At 42.6% G+C, this 20,945-nt stretch overlaps 1 protein-coding gene across 2 annotated transcripts; it reads right to left on the bottom strand.

Annotated features, from left to right (window-relative positions):
• Positions 1-842: 842 nt before the first annotated feature.
• LOC115107030 (protein ADM2-like) lies at positions 843-18,461 on the bottom strand. Of its 2 annotated transcripts, XM_029630364.2 has the most exons (3): positions 18,378-18,461; positions 17,799-18,051; positions 843-4,956 (listed from the first exon to the last, which is right to left on the bottom strand). In XM_029630364.2, the coding sequence occupies exons 2-3, from the start codon at positions 17,894-17,896 to the stop codon at positions 4,518-4,520; spliced, it is 537 nt and encodes a 178-aa protein (XP_029486224.1). In that variant the 5' UTR covers positions 17,897-18,051; positions 18,378-18,461; the 3' UTR covers positions 843-4,517. The 2 variants fall into 2 exon arrangements, with proteins under 2 accessions (XP_029486224.1, XP_064864333.1); XM_065008261.1 differs by lacking the exon at positions 18,378-18,461 and having other exon boundaries at positions 17,799-18,368.
• Positions 18,462-20,945: the final 2,484 nt, after the last annotated feature.

The raw sequence follows: 20,945 nt of genomic DNA on the forward strand, positions 1-20,945 counted from the left end.
TGAAGTGCTTTGTAACACCAAAACTAGAGGCAATTGAGCTGCCACCAACTTGAAGGAGACGAAACCTTATCTTTGGTACCAATTCCAAAGAAATGAACCATCTAACTGACCCTCCTGTTTCCAATCTGTATAAATAAAGCACTGCAAAAATGAAGGTGGAATTCCACAAAAAAAATGTAACTTATCACAACCAATATTTAGGCTATAAACAGTTTGCATTTATAAGCCATTCTATCACACCCTGATCTGTTTCATCTGTCTTTGTGATTGTCTCCACCCCCCCCTCCAGGTGTCTCCCATCTTCCCCATTATTCCCTGTGTATTTATACCTGTGTTCTCTGTTTGTCTGTTGAATTTTGCTCAGTTTACTGGGACGAATAATGATTAACGAGCTGTTAGGAGTAGTAGAGTGAAGGACATTGGATCAATGCTGATGCATCATGGTCAAGATAACTTTCACCCATCTATTTTTCCACTATGATGTCACCTTTGCCCAGGTTTACCATATTCCAGGAAGGGGTGTTTTTTTATGTTCCTTTAAGGAAATATTGAGTAATATGTATGTTCTTGGTACCTCTAGTTCTATTTATTTTAAGATGTAGTAATATCGAAGAGCGCTGGCAACTGTCATGTTCTCTAATGTTTGTATAATTCTGTGGAGAGTAGACATAATTCTGATTATAACTTCATTATTTTTTGTTTTGACAATGGCATCGATGTTGTTAACAATAACTGTTGTGAAGAGTTTCTCATACTGTACTCACACACACGTGAAGTTAAACATGGAGACACGCACACAAACACACACGCACAGTTTCACAAATTAGAGGCACACACTAGACTTTCTCACTACAGTAGTTCTTTATTTTTTACAGAGAATGAAATACATTGTCTGACATGAACATGTAGCTACATTTAGGATTGATTTTTCTTTCCTAACAAAAGGTCACCTTTTAGAAGCGTGGGAAATGCGAGATAAATAGTGTCTTTGGTGACATACATATATAAACATACAAAGATTAACAAACTTAAATATATTACTTTTCTTACATAGTACCGCTAATAATATATAATATGCACAAGTGCGCATGATATCATCTTCACTCCACTCCACTGACAACTCTTCAAAGACATTAATACAGATCTTTATCAAATGCAACATATACAATAACTCTCATCTGTCATTAAAAATAGAATTGCAATGTTTGAAATTCAAGTTGTGAGGAACTAACAACATTAAAGTGCTTTGCTCAGTTTGCTGTGACCCTATAAGAGGCTTCTGACCTTAAGTATAATTAAATATTGAACGAGGAAAAACAGACTGGGATTGTGATGTGTCAGATCCCTGGCTAGGATGACTATACTATAAGTACCTACACATACACACTCACATACAGTCACACACACACTCACACACAGACGTGAACACACAACACAATCTCCTGCATCTCTTTACAACATAGGTTAAGTTAACAATGGCAGGCGATGGCAGCGTTAGTTTTGATGTAAGACTGATGGAGAGTGTTTCTCTTAACACACAAGGGGAGGTATTAGTGGTCAAAGGTCGTAAATAATCTGGTGGTACGCAGTTTACCCAGACAAAAACACTCAGCTCTGCTGCTAGGAAAGGCTACGGACCCGCCAGTGACACGACACTGACGTGTAATTACTGTCATATGAGATTCACAACACAAAGAAAAGGTACAGCAAAAACAAAATGACCCCAACAAAAATCCAACAAGCACAATGTTGGTTCCTGATTCTACAAGTGGCCGGTCAGACACAAACACACACTTGTGACAGTGGTGGTTAAGAAGTCGAGAGATTCACCAAGGTTCTTAGCGTTTGAAAAGCCTTTTAATGGTCTGTCACGAGACATTGATTAGCTCAATTACAGCAGAGACAATGGCATGTGTTTCTCAAAGCCTTTGAACAGATTAGACTTAAAGAACCAATGAACCACTGATTATGACCTGCAACCTGGCTTCGCCGTCATCACTGAGATAGAAGGAGAGAGAGTGGTAGAGGGAGAGATGGTGAGATAGAGAGAGTGAGACAGAGAATCACTCCACGATTAAATGAGCTAAATCTAAAATAAAATAAAAACCCAGTTTTAATTATGGTGATCCGGTCCAAAAAGACAAAAATATGTCAAACAAAATGAAAGGGGGATATGGATAGAGACCACACTAAAGTATGATCACTAAAGTAGATCACAAAAAAACAAAATGACTGTCAAGTATTGTCAGATATTTGGTGAATTTAAACCACTTGCCCAACTAACTTAATTAGTTATAGAATGACTTCATTGAGGCAACACTGTGGTCAAAACAAAACAGTAAAAACCTGGACCCTAAAAGACTCTAAGCTGATTTTGGGTACTCCTGTGACTGTTTAATTACGACACAGTAACCTAATAGTTACATAGTCATAGTCATAAATACATGAATGTATGACTTATTGCTGACCTGGTTTCTAACTGCAGCAATAGCAACATCAGCAATTTTGGATCAAAGTTATTGGAAAACTAATAGTCTGAACGTTGAGGATGATTTAAACTATTCTAATCCTCTGACATAGAGAATATGAAACATTTGAATGTGTTTCAAAGAGGCAGGCCGCATGATTATTATGGGTATTAAAGATGTCATGGAGACGTTGTGGCTTGTTTTTTTTCAGATCGACAGGCTCTGCACCTTTTGAAGGTTGGGCTAGTTTTTTCATGGCTTGCTGAGTTGAGGTTGTTTTTGGTTATTTTTACTGAGGGCATCCGCCCACCATTTCAGAGTCAGTTATGACAAGGGAACAAGGGAATCTAGGGGCATATATTTGTTTTACCGTATTTCGTATCCAGATTTAAAATGTGGCACTCTGGCTCCCTTACTTTTGGTATCCGTGGTCTGTCATTACAAAGCCACAATGTAACAGCAGAGAACTTTGCTGTTGACTCTGTGCTAATTTGGACTCATTTGACACACTACAAGCATACAACGTAAAGTATTGTTGTGTACACACTAAACTACTAGCAGTATTAGGATCATAACTGACCGGATTATTATTGATAATGACAAAGTAAGCCTCTCAATATTCCTAGGCAGTACTGCAAGTGGCAGATTTTGGGTTTGGGTTGGCAACTTGTGATGCTTTAGCTAGTAGTTATACGGTCCAATGGGCAAGGCAAGGCACAGTCAAAGTTTATTTTGTTTATAAATACAGCAGACGATGTGTACCACCTCGCCACCATTGCGGCACTACTAAAGAGATTAGGTCTGATTGGTTAAATTGCCGTAAACATAAAGTCGAGACTTAGTGGGAGAACTTAAGAATCACATGAAGGGGATAATATCCCCACTCAGACCCTGAGATAAGGGCAGCGGGAGTGTTCACTGTGTTCACGAGCCAACCAATAGATCTCACCGCTGAAATAGGTCCGCAATGATTCATAATAAAAACATTGAAAACCTCCATCTTGTGTAGGAACTGAGTCATTGAAATGTGTACTCTCTTCTTTCTCTTTCTATAAACAGTCTCTACTAGACGAGTCCAGAAGCGGAACTCCATTCAGCCACTGCTGAACTTGACTATGGTGGCTGAATGCGGCTGTCAAGGCTGTGGTCTGTTGAAACATATACTTCACAGAACCACAGACCGCTTCTGTCGGGAACATCATTGGCTGCAGAAGAGAGAGGACAGTAGGTTCTTGTCTGTAAGGTCAGTGTCTGTGTCTGTAAGGTCAGTGTCTGTGTCTATAAGGTCAGTGTCTGCCCACAAATGGTTGCTGGTGGTCTGTAAATCAGAGGATTAACCCAGATATGTCAAACATGGTCCCTCAAATTGTCCTGGCAGATCTAAGGGGGCAGGGTTTAGCGTGGGGTAAAAGGGTTCATTGGGTCGTTTTGACGGGTCTTCAGGAATATATTCCCTCTGACAGGGATCTGATCCTAGCCCTGGTAGAAATCCACATTAGTGGTTTAAGTGTTTGATCAATTGGGCCAGAGCTAACTGCTGCTGTGGAGGTCATCAGGCCTTATACAGACACGTCCAGTTGCGTTGGCTTGTGTTAAGTAGAAAGGCAGGTGGACGGGAGCATTTATTCTTACATTAACAGGATTGGGAAGTCAAACTGAGCCCCTTGCAGCTCTTTGACTAGTCAGGAGGCCGGGAGAAACACAAAGACTTTGACGAGACCCAAATGTTCAGAGGATTTCTGGGTAACAGGTATTCGTTCCCAGGGGTGGTTGGTGGTGGGAAGCGTCAACTAAGAGGCTTTCATTCATGTCAGATTCCTTTTCTTAAACAGCATGTTGCGTTTTTGAGGTGTACAGAGGAGTAAGGCAAAAAGTAAGGCAAAAAGTACAGAAATGGTCATTTCAGGATCTAAAAATGGTGTGGACTACATCTAATACTAATGCAAAGGCTATCTGTGATACATAAAATAAAGATACATGTCTATAGATAGAAGTTTGCTGGGGTGATGATGTTTTCAGAGAAGAGAGGGAGAAGTATCCGTCAGTCTCTCATCCGTAACTATGCGGACTCCGGGGGTTAATGGGGGAGGAGTCTTCCCGTCCACTCTGGCCAATCAGCTGATAGAGCCGGTGGCTGAGGTTCTGAACCTGGCAGGTTCCCAGGGCGCACCCCACTCTCATCAGCTGGGGGTGGTGGTGACCCCCCCGGGACCCTGATTGGGCCTGGCGACGACCTCTTGACCCTGTCCGTTGGGGCTCCAAGCCCTCCTCAAGCCTCACACGTACCAGAGGTTCAAGATGGGCTGTGTTCATGACAGTGGGTGGTGTGTCTCTGCGGAGGTAGCCAGGCAGCCATTTTGGAGATCTGATGGAGGGCTGGAGGTCTGATGAAGGGCTGGAGTCTGTTGGGCTGGCGAGTTCGGTGCCAGTTTCTGGAGTGAAGATCTCCTCCTCTCTCAGCGCATGAAGCTTCTTAAGCAGCTCCAACCTGGGAACACAGGAAAAAGTTCAGAGTTCAGATCTTGTGTCGTTAAGATTGATGTCTGTATCTTTCCACTCTGGGTCAATGCTGACCATTGAATCAGAGAAGTCATTTTAGAACTGGCCTAGTTATTCTCAGACTGATGTGAAGCACACTTCCAACAGCATTTTATGTCAACACACACTGACAGTAAATGTTACACATGGAATGGGCATAGTGAGGGTTGATGTGTCACCATCCTGTCTTAATGCATTTTAGAAGACTAATGGCCTTTCAGCACAGGAACAAAACAGCATGGGGACCTGGCTGCTGTTAATTTATTATGGTAATATCAACATACTGGATGTCAAAACTATTGAGACTCCATGTCCACCTTAGCTAAAGCAAACAGACAGAGTGGCTCTGGAGATTTACTGACTACTCACTCAAGAGAGGGAAGGCTAATGTACAGAGCAAACTGTGGCAAGTGTCCACAGGAAAGAGACATCCCCAAGTTTCAGGAAGAGCCTGTTTAGCAAACACATCTCAGATTGACTTTGGCTTTAGTGCTGAGGAGGAGGAGGCCCTGTCATCTGTTCTGTTCTTGATGATGCCACCGGCTGCTCAACTCAAACTTGGCACTGGGGATTCTTTTCTCTGAACTGTTGTGGGTGTGTTTGCTCAGAGGGCTCGAATTTGTGTCTCTGTGTCTTCGTTTGTTACAGATGCTATAAATAGGTAGAGGTTCACCTGGCGGAAGTCATATTGACGAAGCACCGGCCACAGTGAGTCGGGGAATTCAATTCTCAAAATGGCGCCAGTGGGTATATCAAGCCTCAATTCTTTTAAGTAGTAAGTATGACTTTTGTGTGTTAAATGTCCTCCCATGATAAAGTTAGAACAAGATGAAAAAACCTCCCTTTTGTATCCTTTTTCCATTTTAAAGAGAAACAGAAACATTTCCACAGCTTCAGGTTCTGACCGGCTTCCAACTGCTCTTTAGGAGAAGCAGTAATGATAGTTGGCATACAGCGTAATTATAAAAAGAGCACTGTTCTCCTCGTGAAACGCTGACTGGATTGTGAGAAATAACAGGGTAGGCCTACTGTAGAACGCCACTATGCCAGTGGTAACCAACCAATCTCTGTACAGACACAGCGAGAAGTGGCTATATTAATGAACAGGGTTCCAAACCCTTCTGTGCCTCCTCAAGGCGGTCTCTTAGTTAATGTGTTCAGTGCCTTGGCCAAACATGTTGTTAATGGTCAAAATTCTACAGACTACAAACATGACTTTGAGCATTTATGGGTTTGTTCAACCAATTTAACCTAAAACGGAGTTTTCTGGTGTGTTGTGGGCTTGAAGCCCAATGTAACTAGCCAATCTAGCTACTTTACACGCAAAAATATAGTGCTATTCCAGCAACAGCACCATGAGTGGTCAGTCAGTGAAAGTTTCAAGGTAGCTATATTTGACATGTACACAGAGTTCCAACACAAAGAAAACACTGAATGAGCTTTGCCACCACCTGTGTCTGTATCCCTGCCATCCAGCCTGTATGCCCGTACAGGGCAGGGCCCTGGTGTCTGGTGATGGTGGGTGTCACTGGTAACCACTGTGGTAGTGCAGTGGGAGCACTATTTCCAGGAGCACCTAGTCATTCAGCTCTGTTCTTCTGTGGCCAGGCCATGGCCAAGTCACACCCACCTTCTGTGCCAGACAGGCACAAATTGTATTTGATTGCGTGGAAAAGCTATGTTTATATACCGCATAAATACTGCAATGTGGTTGCTATAGAGATTTGGATCGTCTATATTCATTACAGTACATTTTTATTTAGTTGACCTTTCTGTACACAAAAAGGCTGAAATACAATCTTCTGTTCAGACTCATTCTTCTTTTGTGTTTGGAATCCATGGTGGAAAATGTGTTTCTCACACAGGAGGAAGGAGGAAACTTAATCCGTTTGGAAAGAAGAGATGGTGAATAAACAAAACAAAGGTAAAACAGCTCCAGAACAGCTTCCTTTGGGAGTCCCTGGACAAAAACAGGACTGATGAGGTGTGTAGACTGACAGTACCAAACAATGCCCACTGAGCACACACTGGTTGAATAAACGTTGTTTGAAATTACGTGTAACTAACATGGAATAGATGTTGAATTGACGCCTGTGATCAGTGGGTGTGCTGTACCCAGCTACATAGTCATGGGGCGGCAGGGTAGCCTAGTGGTTAGAGCATTGGACTAGTAATCAAAAGGTTGCAAGTTCGAATCCCCAAGCTGACAAGGTACAAATCTGTTGTTCTGTGCCTGAACAAGGCAGTTAACTCACTGTTCCTAGGCTGTCATTGAAAATAAGAATTTGTTCTTAACTGACCTGCCTAGGTAAAAGAAATGTTGTGTTTTACAGGGTCAGCCATAGTAGTACGGTTCCCCTGGAGCAAATTAGGATTAAGTGCCTTGCGCAAGAGCACATCAACAGTTTTTCCACCTTGTCAACTCAGGTATTTAAACCAGCGACCTTTCGGTTAGTGGCCCAACACTCTAACCGCTAGTCTACCTGCTGCCTAAGACAACGTGTCAGTCCCAATCCCCCGCATCGACCAAGTAGTTTGTGTGTGTGCTTGTGTGTGTTTATAATACCCCTTTAACCCCCTGTTGGGTGGCAAATGCCCTCATCCACCCCTGGTGGAGCAGTAGTGGACTTTGTGGCACACTCAGCGATGGAACTCCCATAACACAACATGCCGCCCCGAGCCCGACCCAACGCAGTAGACGATGGCTGCTTCGCTAGTCAGGCTATTCTGGGCTGGCAGACAGCCATAAAGACCCTGTGATGTAGTTAAAAAAAAACAATTCTCTTGGAGAATTTGTAACTGGAGGGGGGCGGAGCGGGAGAAAAAAGAAAGAAAGAGCAAATCTGCTGTTTAAAGGAGGTTAAATGTGTTTGGGTTTCTGTGGGGTTCACCTCCCACCTAGGGAGTTTCTGTGGGGTTCACCTCCCACCTAGGGAGTTTCTGTGGGGTTCACCTCCCACCTAGGGAGTTTCTGTGGGGTTCACCTCCCACCTAGGGAGTTTCTGTGGGGTTCACCTCCCACCTAGGGAGTTTCTGTGGGGTTCACCTCCCACCTAGGGAGTTTCTGTGGGGTTCACCTCCCACCTAGGGAGTTTCTGTGGGGTTCACCTCCCACCTAGGGAGTTCGTGTGGGGTTCACCTCCCACCTAGGGAGTTTCTGTGGGGTTCACCTCCCACCTAGGGAGTTTCTGTGGGGTTCACCTCCCACCTAGGGAGTTTCTGTGGGGTTCACCTCCCACCTAGGGAGTTCGTGTGGGGTTCACCTCCCACCTAGGGAGTTTCTGTGGGGTTCACCTCCCACCTAGGGAGTTTGTGTCATGTCCTTTTGTCCTCCTCTCTTCTCTGTTACACCATCTGACCTGACCGATTTACCTTCACCTGATGCTGATGCCCTTAGCTTTTATATAATGGCTTCACAAGCAAGTGTTAACTTGTCTGTCTTGTCCCTTGGGCCAGCCAGAACTCATGTGTATGTGTCTGTGCCAGAGGGATCGGATGGATCTGAGGGGAGTGTTTTGGCCAAAGACTTTGGACCGGAGGTGTAACTGTGTGCCCAGTGCACATGCTCCTCTCCAGTTTCCAGTTCTTCTGATCCCACAATAAGCCTTTTGGCCACCGTGTTCTAGCCCACAGCCAGGAGAAGGCAGCAGCACCATGTACTGTAGGCCGGCCCAACGTGAGAACTCTCTCACTGGATCACATCTGATCTGACAGCCCTGTCTAATTTGGCTATTGAGAAAGTAATCCTGCAAATGGACAGTAATGGAGGTCTTTGTGATTGGCAGAGGATCAAAGATATCAGAGCTTCACATTTTTAGAAACATTCACTCACTCAACACTCGTTTTCAGCACCATCTGATCTGTGGAAGATTATTTAAAAAATATATTGGTAACAAATCCACCTACTTGTTCTGTAAAATTCCCATTTTCATCGGAGGGCATTAAGCTAAAAGTCACTTAGCTTGGGGAACGGGTGGAGGAAGGGGGGATTTGAGGGTTCGATAAAAGGGTAAGCTGATCCCAACTCCTTTGTGCTACAGTGTGGTGTTATTCTTTAATATTAATCCCACAGTTTAGACTGAGTGTCAGGCTATGGGTAACTGGTGCATGGAATCAGGCACAAGAGAGCAGAGATGAGTGTACAAGGTAGTTTAATCCACGAACTGCACCAGTATAAAACAAATACAAAAGGTGTGTGAAAATACCAGTCACTCGTAAATACCAGCCATACTGTATAGAATCAACATGAACATAATAAACAAACACGCACACCAAACATGGGGGAAACAGAGGGTTAAATAATGTACATGTAATTGGGGAATAGAAACCAGGTTTGTAGAAAACAAAGACAAAACAAATGGAAAATTAAAAGTGGATTGCGATGGCTAGAAAGCCGGTGACGTCGACCACCGAACTCCGCCCGTACAAGGAGAGGGACCGACTTCGGCGGAAGTTGTGCCACTGAGGTCTGGAATCACAACTGAGACCCACCAGTGGAACCACCACAACAGGGTGATTCCACGCCAGCGGGAGCGGGAAATATATTTGTTATTTACATTTGAGTCATTTAGTCATATCCAGAGCAACTTACAGGAGCAATTAGGTGTCTCAAACTGTTCTGACAATTCTCACATAGAAACGTGATTGGGCGGAAGGGTGTTTAACATGTAGTTTTTTTTCATTTCTATCACAAGCCATTTTTGGGGGGAAAATCATGATGAAACTAGCCATTTTATACTCTTTTTAGTATACATACCTCCTATAAGACTCTCTGATCTGTGAACAGTACATAATACAGACAACACCTGTCATTATACTCCTTATAGTGTTCTCTCTGAAATACCCATTTTCACAATCATTTATTCAACATAAAAAATATTAATATTAATCTCAAAACTATCCTTTTTAGACTCTGTCTTCAAACACGTAACATTTCCAGAGTGGGCTCTCTGGTACTTTTAATGATATGACCCATTTTATACATATAAATTGACATGATAGGTCATTAACCAATCACATTCAGCAAATCACCAGCAGAGTGAGTTCCCTTTGAATCCATTTTCCCATTCACTGTGTTGGTGGTGCTCATAAAATTGATCACACCTTCAGAATTAGCAGAGCCCACCCTGGAAATGTAATGTACTTATATATATTGTTCAAAAAATGGCTTAAAATAAACCAAATCAAAAAGAGTAGTTTGGAGATATTAATATTTGAATGTTGAATAAATGAATGTGATTATTTTTATTTCAGAATCTAGACATACCCCATATTTTAAAACACACTATAAGAATATAATGACACCAAGATGTTGTCTGTATCACGTACAGTTCACGGATCATAGGGTCTTATTGGAGGCATGTACAGTATAGGTCTAAAAAGGGCCTAAAATTGATACTTTTATCATGATTTTCTCAAACATGGTTTGTGATACAAATTTAAATCGCTGATGTTCCACCAGCCCCAGCCTGATGCCCTCTTCTGCACCAGTAAGGCCCTCTCAGAGAGGGGTAAGCCTTGGCCAGTACCAGGCCTTTCATACATGCTGATACCCAGGGGGCTGGAGCCTACCATGGGCTGCCTTAATCAGCAGTAAATGTGGCACATTCATACATAATCCTCGCCAGGCCCCATGCATCTAACAGAGGACAGATTGTGTTCTCAGTAAGGAGACAGAAATAAGCGAAAGGCGATTTATTTGTGAATGAACCATTGCTGCCGCTTGTTCTCCATGCGTTGGTGGTTTTATAACCTCTTGTATTGATGATAAGTACGTGCTGAGGGTTGATTTAGCACTTTCCTCATCATGTACTGCGTTGGGTGAAAGTGTACACAGTTGCTAAAGTCCACGGCTTGAAAGAACGACTGCCACATATCCACTATTCTCTCTTGTTCCCTCAGCAGACTTAAGTGTGGAGTGGTTTGGGAATTGGGAGACGGACTTCAGACTATACAGTGGTTGCAGTTCCACGTTCCAATTGTACTGAGGCGGCCACTCACAGCTGCAGTGCTGACTCCTGATTGAGGCCTGATCTCCATCGGTACTGTAGGCATCCATCCACACTACAAATGACTGTACTTAGCTAGAATAACACCTACATTTTCCTCAACCACCAATAGAACATGAAACGAGTTTAGTCCTCTCCTCAGACCTCAGAGCTCCATCTGTGTTCATTCTTCAGCCTTTATCCTGTGTTCTTTCTTTAACACTAACAGACAGACAGACAGACAGACAGACAGACAGACAGATATCGTGTTTTATTTTTTGCTGTGGAAAATCTGGTATCATAGTATCTCGATACTGGTATCGTGACATCCCCAATGCCTGCGCACGCAAGCACGTACGTACGCACACACGCACGCACACACACACACACACACACACGCACACAAGCCTTTTGCCATGGTCAGGCTTTCAGTGCAGAGTGGAAGCATTTTCTTTATGGATGTGGACGGTGGAATTTAGGTCTTAGCCACTAATCCACTGTGGAATTCTGAGCTGCCTGGTGGGAGACTGGTTCCCCCTCTTATTTAGGCCTGGTCATAATGACTCCCATGGAGCACAGAGAGAGAAGGAGAAAGAGAGAGAGTGGGTGAGAGGGAGGGAGGGTCATGGCAGTGTTTATATGGTAGATACATTACATCTCCATACATTGCCAGTCCAGACCTGTGTTTACAGTGTGGCCCACATCAGAGCAGCCAAACGTACTCAAAGCAGAGGTCTAACCTCAGAGCCATACATACTGCCTCTCACAGAGCAATCTACAGGGCCAGCCAGGGTTATATCAGACTGTGAGGCACGCAAAGTGTATTTAAGTACATAAAAGAGATAACTGGATAGTTGAAGTGTTTATGAGCCATATTAGTCAAGGTAATGTTCATGTTACGTCTTTGATATTGTATAAGCATGTCTATAAATCTAAATAAAGTTATTGTATATAGAGTTATATAATCTATCACCATCTAATGGATGCAACAGTAGGTCCTCTGGGAGGTGGATGATGATGCAATGTGCCTGTTTCTGGGGTAAATATTGTGTTTGGACAATGGATGGGTGTTGATGTCTGAATTGCATGCAGGGGTCCTGGCCATGACACTTGCCCCATATGGGGTGACAGAGGGAGTTAATGATTTAGGAGGAGGATGGACAGACGGGAAAAATATTGTTTTTTTTCTGTCCAGTCAGGATCTTGAGCAAATTCACGACCACAATACACACAGACTCAAATATACACAGCCAGAGCAGTAGTCTACACTTACACAGTCCCTCTTTCTAAAGAGAATATACTTTACCCTCCCACACACGCTCAATACACAAACTGTGTTCATCCTGTCTGGGATGTCTGACATGTCATATCATTGACCTCTGTCCCAGACTGTGTGGAAGTAGTGGGTCATCATGACAACAAGCACATTACAGCACATCAGCTCCAGTAACATGCCTCTCTCTGGGGCGCCCTGCACCCCACAGCTGAAATCCACAACGTAAAACTGCTTCGTCTCTAAAGCCATATTTACCTTGTGGTTTGCCTCTATTTTCTCTCAAGCTGTTACTGTATGTAAAATGAAGGGTATAGTATGTATTGTGAATGGCCGAGAGCAAGGGTGTCAAAACACAAAGCCCCGCGGGCCGTCCATGATCAGGACATAGAGCACTTTATTGGTACAGCAAACGCACCCATCACACCTCAGTCTGAAAAGAGGAATGAGAGGAGCGATGAGGCCTGTGTTATTGTTATCGGCCTGTGATGGGATCATCATGTGTGATGGGAAGAACAGAGCGTTTGGTATGGAAGGAAGAAAAAGTGGGACATTTACTGAGTAAATAAATAGATAAAAGGAGGGAAGAAGGCAGAGAGAGAAACCAGAATTAGAGAGAAAGTGAGAAAAAAGAGAGGACATTATGAATCGCCCTTCCATCACCAAGGGAACATCCCGAGGGGATTTCTAGGAATGATAACCCCTCACACAGCCACAGCTTGGACAAGACAAACAGACTCACTCTTAATGAACTGTTTGTTTTTGACGTGTTCACTCAAATACACTGATAGAGAGCACTGCTGCAACGACAATCACATCCACCATTACCCATGAATTCTGCCCCTGCTGTTTTAAATGGGAAGTTAGTTCTGAGAGATTAAAATCATAACAACCACTGGGAAGCAGAAATAGCCCAACCCTGCCGGGAGCTCTGTCTGAAATAAACAGAGAGGCGTTTGAGTCATGCTTCCCCTTACTTCGATTTGATTTCAGCGGCAGGTGTTTGTCTATGAGCAGACACACAGGCACACATGCGCGCACACACACACACACCTGTAGACAGAGGTTGTTGAGCTAAGTCCAAACCTCCAGCATAGGGGCCCTCCTGTCAGAATAGGGTCACCTTATATGGAGACTGTTGTCTGGCACATCCATCTCAGCCCTGCCAATCTAGGCCACGAAGGGTAAAAACAACCCTCTTTTCCCACATACTCAAAAGTCAATAACCTCAAATATAGGTCATAAAGACTTGCCAGTCCATTCATGGATGCATGTCAGCAAAACTTTTTGGCCTGAATGCCAAGCATCACGCCTGGAGGAAACCTGGCACCATCCCTACGGTGAAGCATGGTGGTGGCAGCATCATGCTGTGGGGATGTTTTTCAGCGGCAGGGACTGGGAGACAAGTCAGGATCGAGGAAAAGATGAACGGAGCAAAGTACAGATCCTTGATGAAAGCCTGCTCCAGAGCGCTAAGGATCTCAGACTGGGGCGAAGGTTCACCTTCCAACAGGACAACAACCCTAAGGAGACAGCCAAGACAATGCAGGAGTTGCTTCAGGACAAGTCTCTGAATGTTATTGAGTGGCCTAGCCAGAGCCCGGACTTGAACCTATTCTAACATCTCTGGAGAGACGTGAAAATATAGGTTGAGTCAGAAGTTTACATACACCTTAGCCAAATACATTTAAACTCAGTTTTTCACAACTGCTGACATTTAATCAGTGTAAAAATTCCCTGACTTAGGTCAGTTAGGATCACCACTTTATTTTAAGAATGTGAAATGTCAGAATAATAGTAGAGAGAATGATTTATTTCAGCTTTCATCACATTCCCAGTGGGTCAGAAATGTACATACACTCAATTAGTATTTGGTAGCATTGCCTTTAAATTGTTTAACTTGGGTCAAACGTTTTAGGTAGCCTTCCACAAGCTTCCCACAATAAGTTGGGTGAATTTTTTGGAAGTGTGTTTGAGGTCATTGTCCATTTGGAAGACCCATTTGCAATCAAGCTTTAACTTCCTGACTGATATCTTGAAATGTTGCTTCAAAATATCCACATCGTTTTCCTACCTCATGATGCCATCTATTTTGTGAAGTGCACCAGTCCCTCCTGCAGCAAAGCACCCCCATAACATGATGCTGCCACCCCCGTGCTTCACGGTTGGGATGGTGTTCTTCGGCTTGCAAGCCTCCCCCTTTTTCCTCCATACATAACGTTGGTCATGATGGCCAAACAGTTCTATTTTTGTTTCATCAGACCAGAGGACATTTCTCCAAAATGTACGATCTTTGTCCCCATGTGCAGTTGCAAACCGCAGTCTGGCTTTTTTATGGTGGTTTTTGAGCAGTGGCTTCTTCCTTGCTGAGCCGCCATTCAGGTTATGTCGATATAGGACTCGTTTGACTGTGGATATAGATACTTTTGTACCTGTTTCCTCCAGCATCTTCTCATGGTCCATTGCTGTTGTTCTGATTTGCACTTTTCGCACTAAAGTATGTTCATCGCTAGGAGACAGAATGCATCTCCTTCCTGAGTGGTATGATGGCTGCGTGGTCCTATGGTGTTTATACTTGCGTACTATTGTTTGTTCAGATGAACGTGGTACCTTCAGGCATTTGGAAATTGCTCCCAAGGATGAACCAGACTTGTGGAGGTCTACAATTGTTTTTTCTGAGGTCTTGGCTGATTTCTTTTGATTTTCCCATGATATCAAGCACAGGTACACCTCCAAATGACTCAAATTATGTCAATTAGCCTATCAGAAACCTCTAAAGCCATGACATAATTTTCTGGAGTTTTCCAAGCTGTTTAAAGGCACAGTCATTTTAGTGTATGTAAACTTCTGACCCACTGGAATTGTGATACAGTGAATTATAAGTTAAATAATCTGTCTGTAAACAATTGTTGGAAAAATTACTTGTGTCATGCACAACGTAGATGTCCTAACCGACTTGCCAAAACTATAGTTTGTTAACAAGACATTTGTGGAGTGGTTGAAAAATGAGTTTTAATGACTCCAACCTAAGTGGATGTAAACTTCCGACTTCAACTGTAGCTGTGCAGCAATGCTTCTCATCCAACCTGACAGAGCTTGAGAGGGTCTGCATAGAAGAATGGGAGAAAGTCCCCAAATACAGGCATGCCAAGCTAGTAGTTTCATACTCAAGAAGACTCGAGGCTGTAACCGCTGCCAAAGGTGCTTCAACAAAGTACTCAGTAAAGGGTAGGAATACTTATGTAAATGTAATATTTCCGTTTTTTATACATTTGCAAAAATGTCTAAAAACCTGTTTTTGCTTTGTCATTATGGGGTATTGTGTGTAGATTGATGAGGGAAAAAAATATTTAATACATTTTAGAATAAGGCTGTAACCTAACAAAATGTGGAAAAAGTCAAGGGGTCTGAATACTTTCCAAAGGCACTGTATAAAGCAAGATAACAGTGGTGTCACTGACCTAGTAATAATATGAATAAGTCTCAACAAATGATCCTCTCCAGATCCCTTGGTTGATCATGTCTGAGTTACCAGACCAACAACACAACTCATAGACATTTTTGGGGACCTGTCAGTGTGTCCTACAGCGCTAACCCACATTAGAAGAACAACTAGATACAACCAAGTGCCTTACTTCATTTGCCCCCCAAAAATGACTAACAGCTTTGAACATCCCAGATTTCCATGTAAAGGCATGGCTCTTGGTGAAGGTAATCATCTGTTTTAATTGGTTTCTCTCATTGACAGGGTCCTGGTTCCTGTCAGTCTCCCACCAGAAGAGGGCATGCAGACACTGACTCTACCCTCTGCTCTAGTTCTCACTGCACTAAAACACACCAGAGACTGGAGTCTTCACTAGTGCACTTCTCCTTCACTTTGAACAGGCACGTCTGCCCACCCAATGAAATAGGAGGGCAGTGTGTGTGTGTGTGTGTGCGTGCGCGTGTACGTACGTGTGTGTGTGTGTGCGTGTGCGCGTGTACGCGTGCGTGCGTGTGCGTACGTGTGTGTGGGTGTGTGGGTATTGTTGACCAATTCCCTGTAATCTTGGGATTTTACTACCATGTCATACATAGAAGAATAGCAGAGTGGGAAAATACCACTCATTACAGTATTACAGTGCCTGAAATTTGCGGGGAATTCAGCAAATGCCAACATGAGGAGGACTGTTTTTTCCACCTCTGCTATCATATGTCCCACATGAGGTCATATATACTGCTGTGTTAGGAATATGACCTAATGTGATAGCAGAGGTGGAAAAAACAGTTAACTTAAGGACCATACATTTGTCTGAACAAATTACTAAAACCAAACTTAATTTGTAAGACAAACACACAACCATATATCTGTTGCATTCCAAAATATAGTCACATGTGAATAAGATAAAGTAGATGGTTTGGCGCAATAAACCTTGACTTTGAACACTGACGCAAGTAGCTAGCACTTTCGTTTAGGGACCTATAACGAACTGTACGGAAATCTTTCATGAATACGGACAGATTGGATGTAACATTTATCTACATCGGTAATATATAAATCAAATACTGAACAGTCTTTAATAACGCGCCTAACCTGAGCATATGTGTTTATAGCGCAGTGTGAAAAAATATGATGCAATGACGGTCGTATTGTCCTCTGTCCCATTAGTTACATTTAGAGTTTTTGGACTAAATTCAGTTGCATCATATAAGAACACAAATTCTGATGAGTACGCTTTATTATGCAAATGGAATACATTTGTAATTTCATCATGGTTCGCATTTTTCAACATAGTGATGATGGATAACATAGCGCTCGTTAGCCTACACTATCATGAACTTTAAGCCAACACAAGTGTTTAAATCCCATAACAGACCTAGCCCAATGGAGAGAGCAGTGCAAACGAGAGACTGCGCAAGGCGCGCATGGATGAACTCTCAATCCATTCTAAAAACACGAATTCCCCTCAAACTTTTCCACATGGTCAAATTATAACTACAGAGACCCCCAGGTTATTCGAGCAGGAACGCACGTTCACTGTATCACGTCTGCCTCGCTCTGACCTTGAGGGCCAATCTCCCCGACACAACACCCTGCGTAAAATATGACACCCTGACTGAACAAAAACTTCAGCGTACTTTATGCCATAAACCTCGACATGATTCAATAAGTGGTTCAACCGGTTTGGGGTTTGACAGTGTGTTTTTTTTTTTTTAAACAGTAGGCTAATAAAAGGCGCGCGTCAATTCACCAAACACCGGCAAAGTCATTGGACATTCGAGAATAACCAATGTCATAATAATGCATCTCATCCATCACTGTATTTTCCGAATCGTGGAATAAAATAAGACTACATATAGCCTATATTTGAATTAGACCTCCAGATTTCCTATCGAAATAGCATCAGCTTTTATATATCCAATGTGCCCTCCAGAAGAACGTTTCTGTTCAATTATCATCACTTCCAGAAAGGATCCCTTTTAGAAAGTGAAAGAGAAGGAACTGGAAAGCACGTTCAATATAGGAAGGTAATGTAATGTCTTTCTTCTTACCTGTTTCTCTCTAGACGGTCTGCGACCGGGAGAGCCAGGAGCTGCTGGAGGGAGAGTAGGCTGATGCAATACACAGTAACCGGCAGAAGCGAACGCATCTCGGGACGAGTTCTCACACACACCCCTTGGGAAGGAGGGTGTTCCCAAACCACCTGGACGATGTTCAACTCCGGGGAAGAAAAATTCCCAAAGGTTTTGGTATTTAGGCTAGTACTGATATCCAGGCAACAATGCGCGAGACAGTCAAATAATCCTGTGATAAACAGAAAAATTTAAAAAGTAAAGAAAGTAAATAAATGGTCTAATTTGATCAATAGTACCTGTGGGACACCTGCAAGTGAATGATTCACTCACTATTCAGTAGCCTAATCATGCATACAAAGTGTACGAACCACTCTATGTGTTTCCAATTGAAAGCTATGCAAAAAGAAACCTCAAGCACTAAAGAAAATATATAAAAAATATATCCAGCTACACGCATTTTTTCATATTTTACACAAAGATGATATTGCATTTCAAATTATAACTATAATAACTCATATAAAATAGTACATTTTATGAATATTAGTAATATCTTACGTATATGAGGATTTTCGGAAAATAAATATTCAGAAGTGTTTTCCCACGGATCTAACAAGTGTTGGTCAAGATGAAGTTCTCAAATTCAACTTCTGAAGTTGAGCGCGAGATGACATTGTGCGTATAAATATTGAGTGGGCGGGACTCATTCTACACCGGTGCACCCGATAGGCTCCGTGAATTGGTTGGATAATGTATTATTCATTTACTATGTGACGTGTATGTGTGCATGTTGAGGTGTGCCATTTAGGTTGTGGGTTTTGGTGGCAAATGCCAACTGATATGCCAAAATGATGATGTTGCTTGACTGGTCAAAGACCTTCCAAGAACTTCCAAGAAAACGAGTTCAATGTTTGTTCTGTTAGTTATAGATATTAATATTTAAGATATATTTTAAGACAGATCCATGCTAATCCTTAACCAACCATTGATCAAAATGTTGTTTTATTAACAATTTCCCATACTATATGCCATACAAACAAATGGTGGCATATTCTCAAAATACTTTTCTTAGACTTCTAACATGCGTTTTGCACCCCCTCCCTTTCCCTTCTCTCTTATCTTTGCCTTCAACACCAAGTAAGCCTGAGGGATAAGTATAGATACCTTTGGCCACACACCGGTGGCTACACGTTCTGCCCAAGTACTGCCCAATGTGCTATTGATACATAGCTATTTGACAGATTGCTTCATGATTATGCCACAAACATTTATTTATCCTGCATTTTCCAGAAATATAAGGAAATATGACCTCACAAAGAGTACCATGTGACCTATGATAATGAGTGGTTACAGCTATCATATAGCTTGATGCCACCAGGGCTACAAAGATCACGTGCAGCTAATTTGTTTTGGACATATTCCTCCTGTATACAATGAGTATGTTGTCATTTGTGTTTAGTAACCTTACTACGGCGTTGTAGATGTGTCAGTCACATGTTTAGACTCGTATATCCTAAAACGGACTCACATGAGTCATCATTTCAATCCGTATCCGTTGGGAAAGTGGGTGAGTCTGTATTGTCTCCCAAGCTTAGCAAGCATGAACACCTGTGCTCTATCCTGATTGTGACATGTTTTATTAATTAGGCTGCATAGTCATAATGTACATACCTGATCCACACAAAACACAGAGGAGAGTTACAGTTGAAGTCAGAAGTTAACATACACCTTAGCCAAATACATTAAAGTCAATGTTTCACAATTCCTGACATTTAATCCTAGTAAAAATTCCCTGTCTTAGGTCAGGTAGGATCACCTCTTTATTTTAAGAATGTGAAATGTCAGAATAATAGTAGAGAGAATGATTTATTTCAGCTTTTATTTACATACACTCAATTAGTATTTGGTAGCATTGCCTTTAAATTGTTTAACTTGGGTCAAACGTTTTGGGTAGCCTTCCACAAGCTTCCCACAATAAGTTGGGTGAATTTTGGCCCATTCCGCCTGACAGAGCTGGTGTAATTGAGTCAGGTTTGTAAGCCTCCTTGCTCGCACACGCTTTTTCAGTTCTGTCCACAAATGTTCTATTGGATTTAGGTCAGGGCTTTGTGATGGCCACTCCAATACCTTGACTTTGTTGTCCTTAAGCCATTTCACCACAACTTTGGAAGTATGCTTGGGGTCATTGTCCATTTGGAAGACCCATTTGCAACCAAGCTTTAACTTCCTGACTGATGTCTGGAGATGTTGCTTCAAAATATTCACATAATTTTCCTTCCTCGTGATGCTATCTATTTTGTGAAGTGCATCAGTCCCTCTTGCAGTAAAGCACCCCCACGCCAGGATGCTGCCACCCCCGTGCTTCACGGTTGGGATGGTGTTCTTCGGCTTGCAAGCCTCCCCCTTTTTCCTCCAAACATAACAATGGTCATGATGGCCAAACAGTTCAATTTTATTTTGATCAGACCGGAGGACATTTCTCCAAAAAGTACGATCTTTGTCCCCATGTGCAGTTGCAAACCGCAGTCTGGATTTTTCATGGTGATTTTTGAGCAGTGGCTTCTTCCTTGCTGAGCGGCCTTTCAAGTTATGTCGATATAGGACTCGTTTAACTGTGGATATAGATACTTTTGCACCTGTTTCCTCCAGCATCTTCACAAGGTCCTTTGCTGTTGTTCTGGGATTGATTTGCACTTTTCGCACTAAAGTATGTTCATCTCTAGGAGACAGAACACGTCTCCTTCCTGAGCGGTATGAGGGCTGCATGGTCCGATGGTGTTAATACTTGCGTACTATTGTTTGTAAAGATGAACGTGGTACTTTCAGGTGTTTGGAAATTGCTCCCAAGGATGAACCAGACTTGTGGAGGTCTCCAATCTTTGTCTCTGAGGTCTTGGCTGATTTATTTTGATTTTCCCATGATGTCAAGCAAAGAGGCATGCATTTTAAGGTAGGCCTTGAAATACATCAACAGGTACACCTCCAATTGACTCAAATGATGTCAATTAGCCTATCAGAAGCTTCTCAAGCCGTGGCATAATTTTGTGGAATTTTCCAAGCTGTTTAAAGGCACAATCAATTTAGTGTATGTAAACTTCTGACCCACTGGAATTGTGATACAGTGAA

The sequence above is a fragment of the Oncorhynchus nerka genome, linkage group LG23 (genome assembly GCF_034236695.1).
Source record: "Oncorhynchus nerka isolate Pitt River linkage group LG23, Oner_Uvic_2.0, whole genome shotgun sequence".
In the NCBI taxonomy this organism is placed as follows: domain Eukaryota; kingdom Metazoa; phylum Chordata; class Actinopteri; order Salmoniformes; family Salmonidae; genus Oncorhynchus; species Oncorhynchus nerka.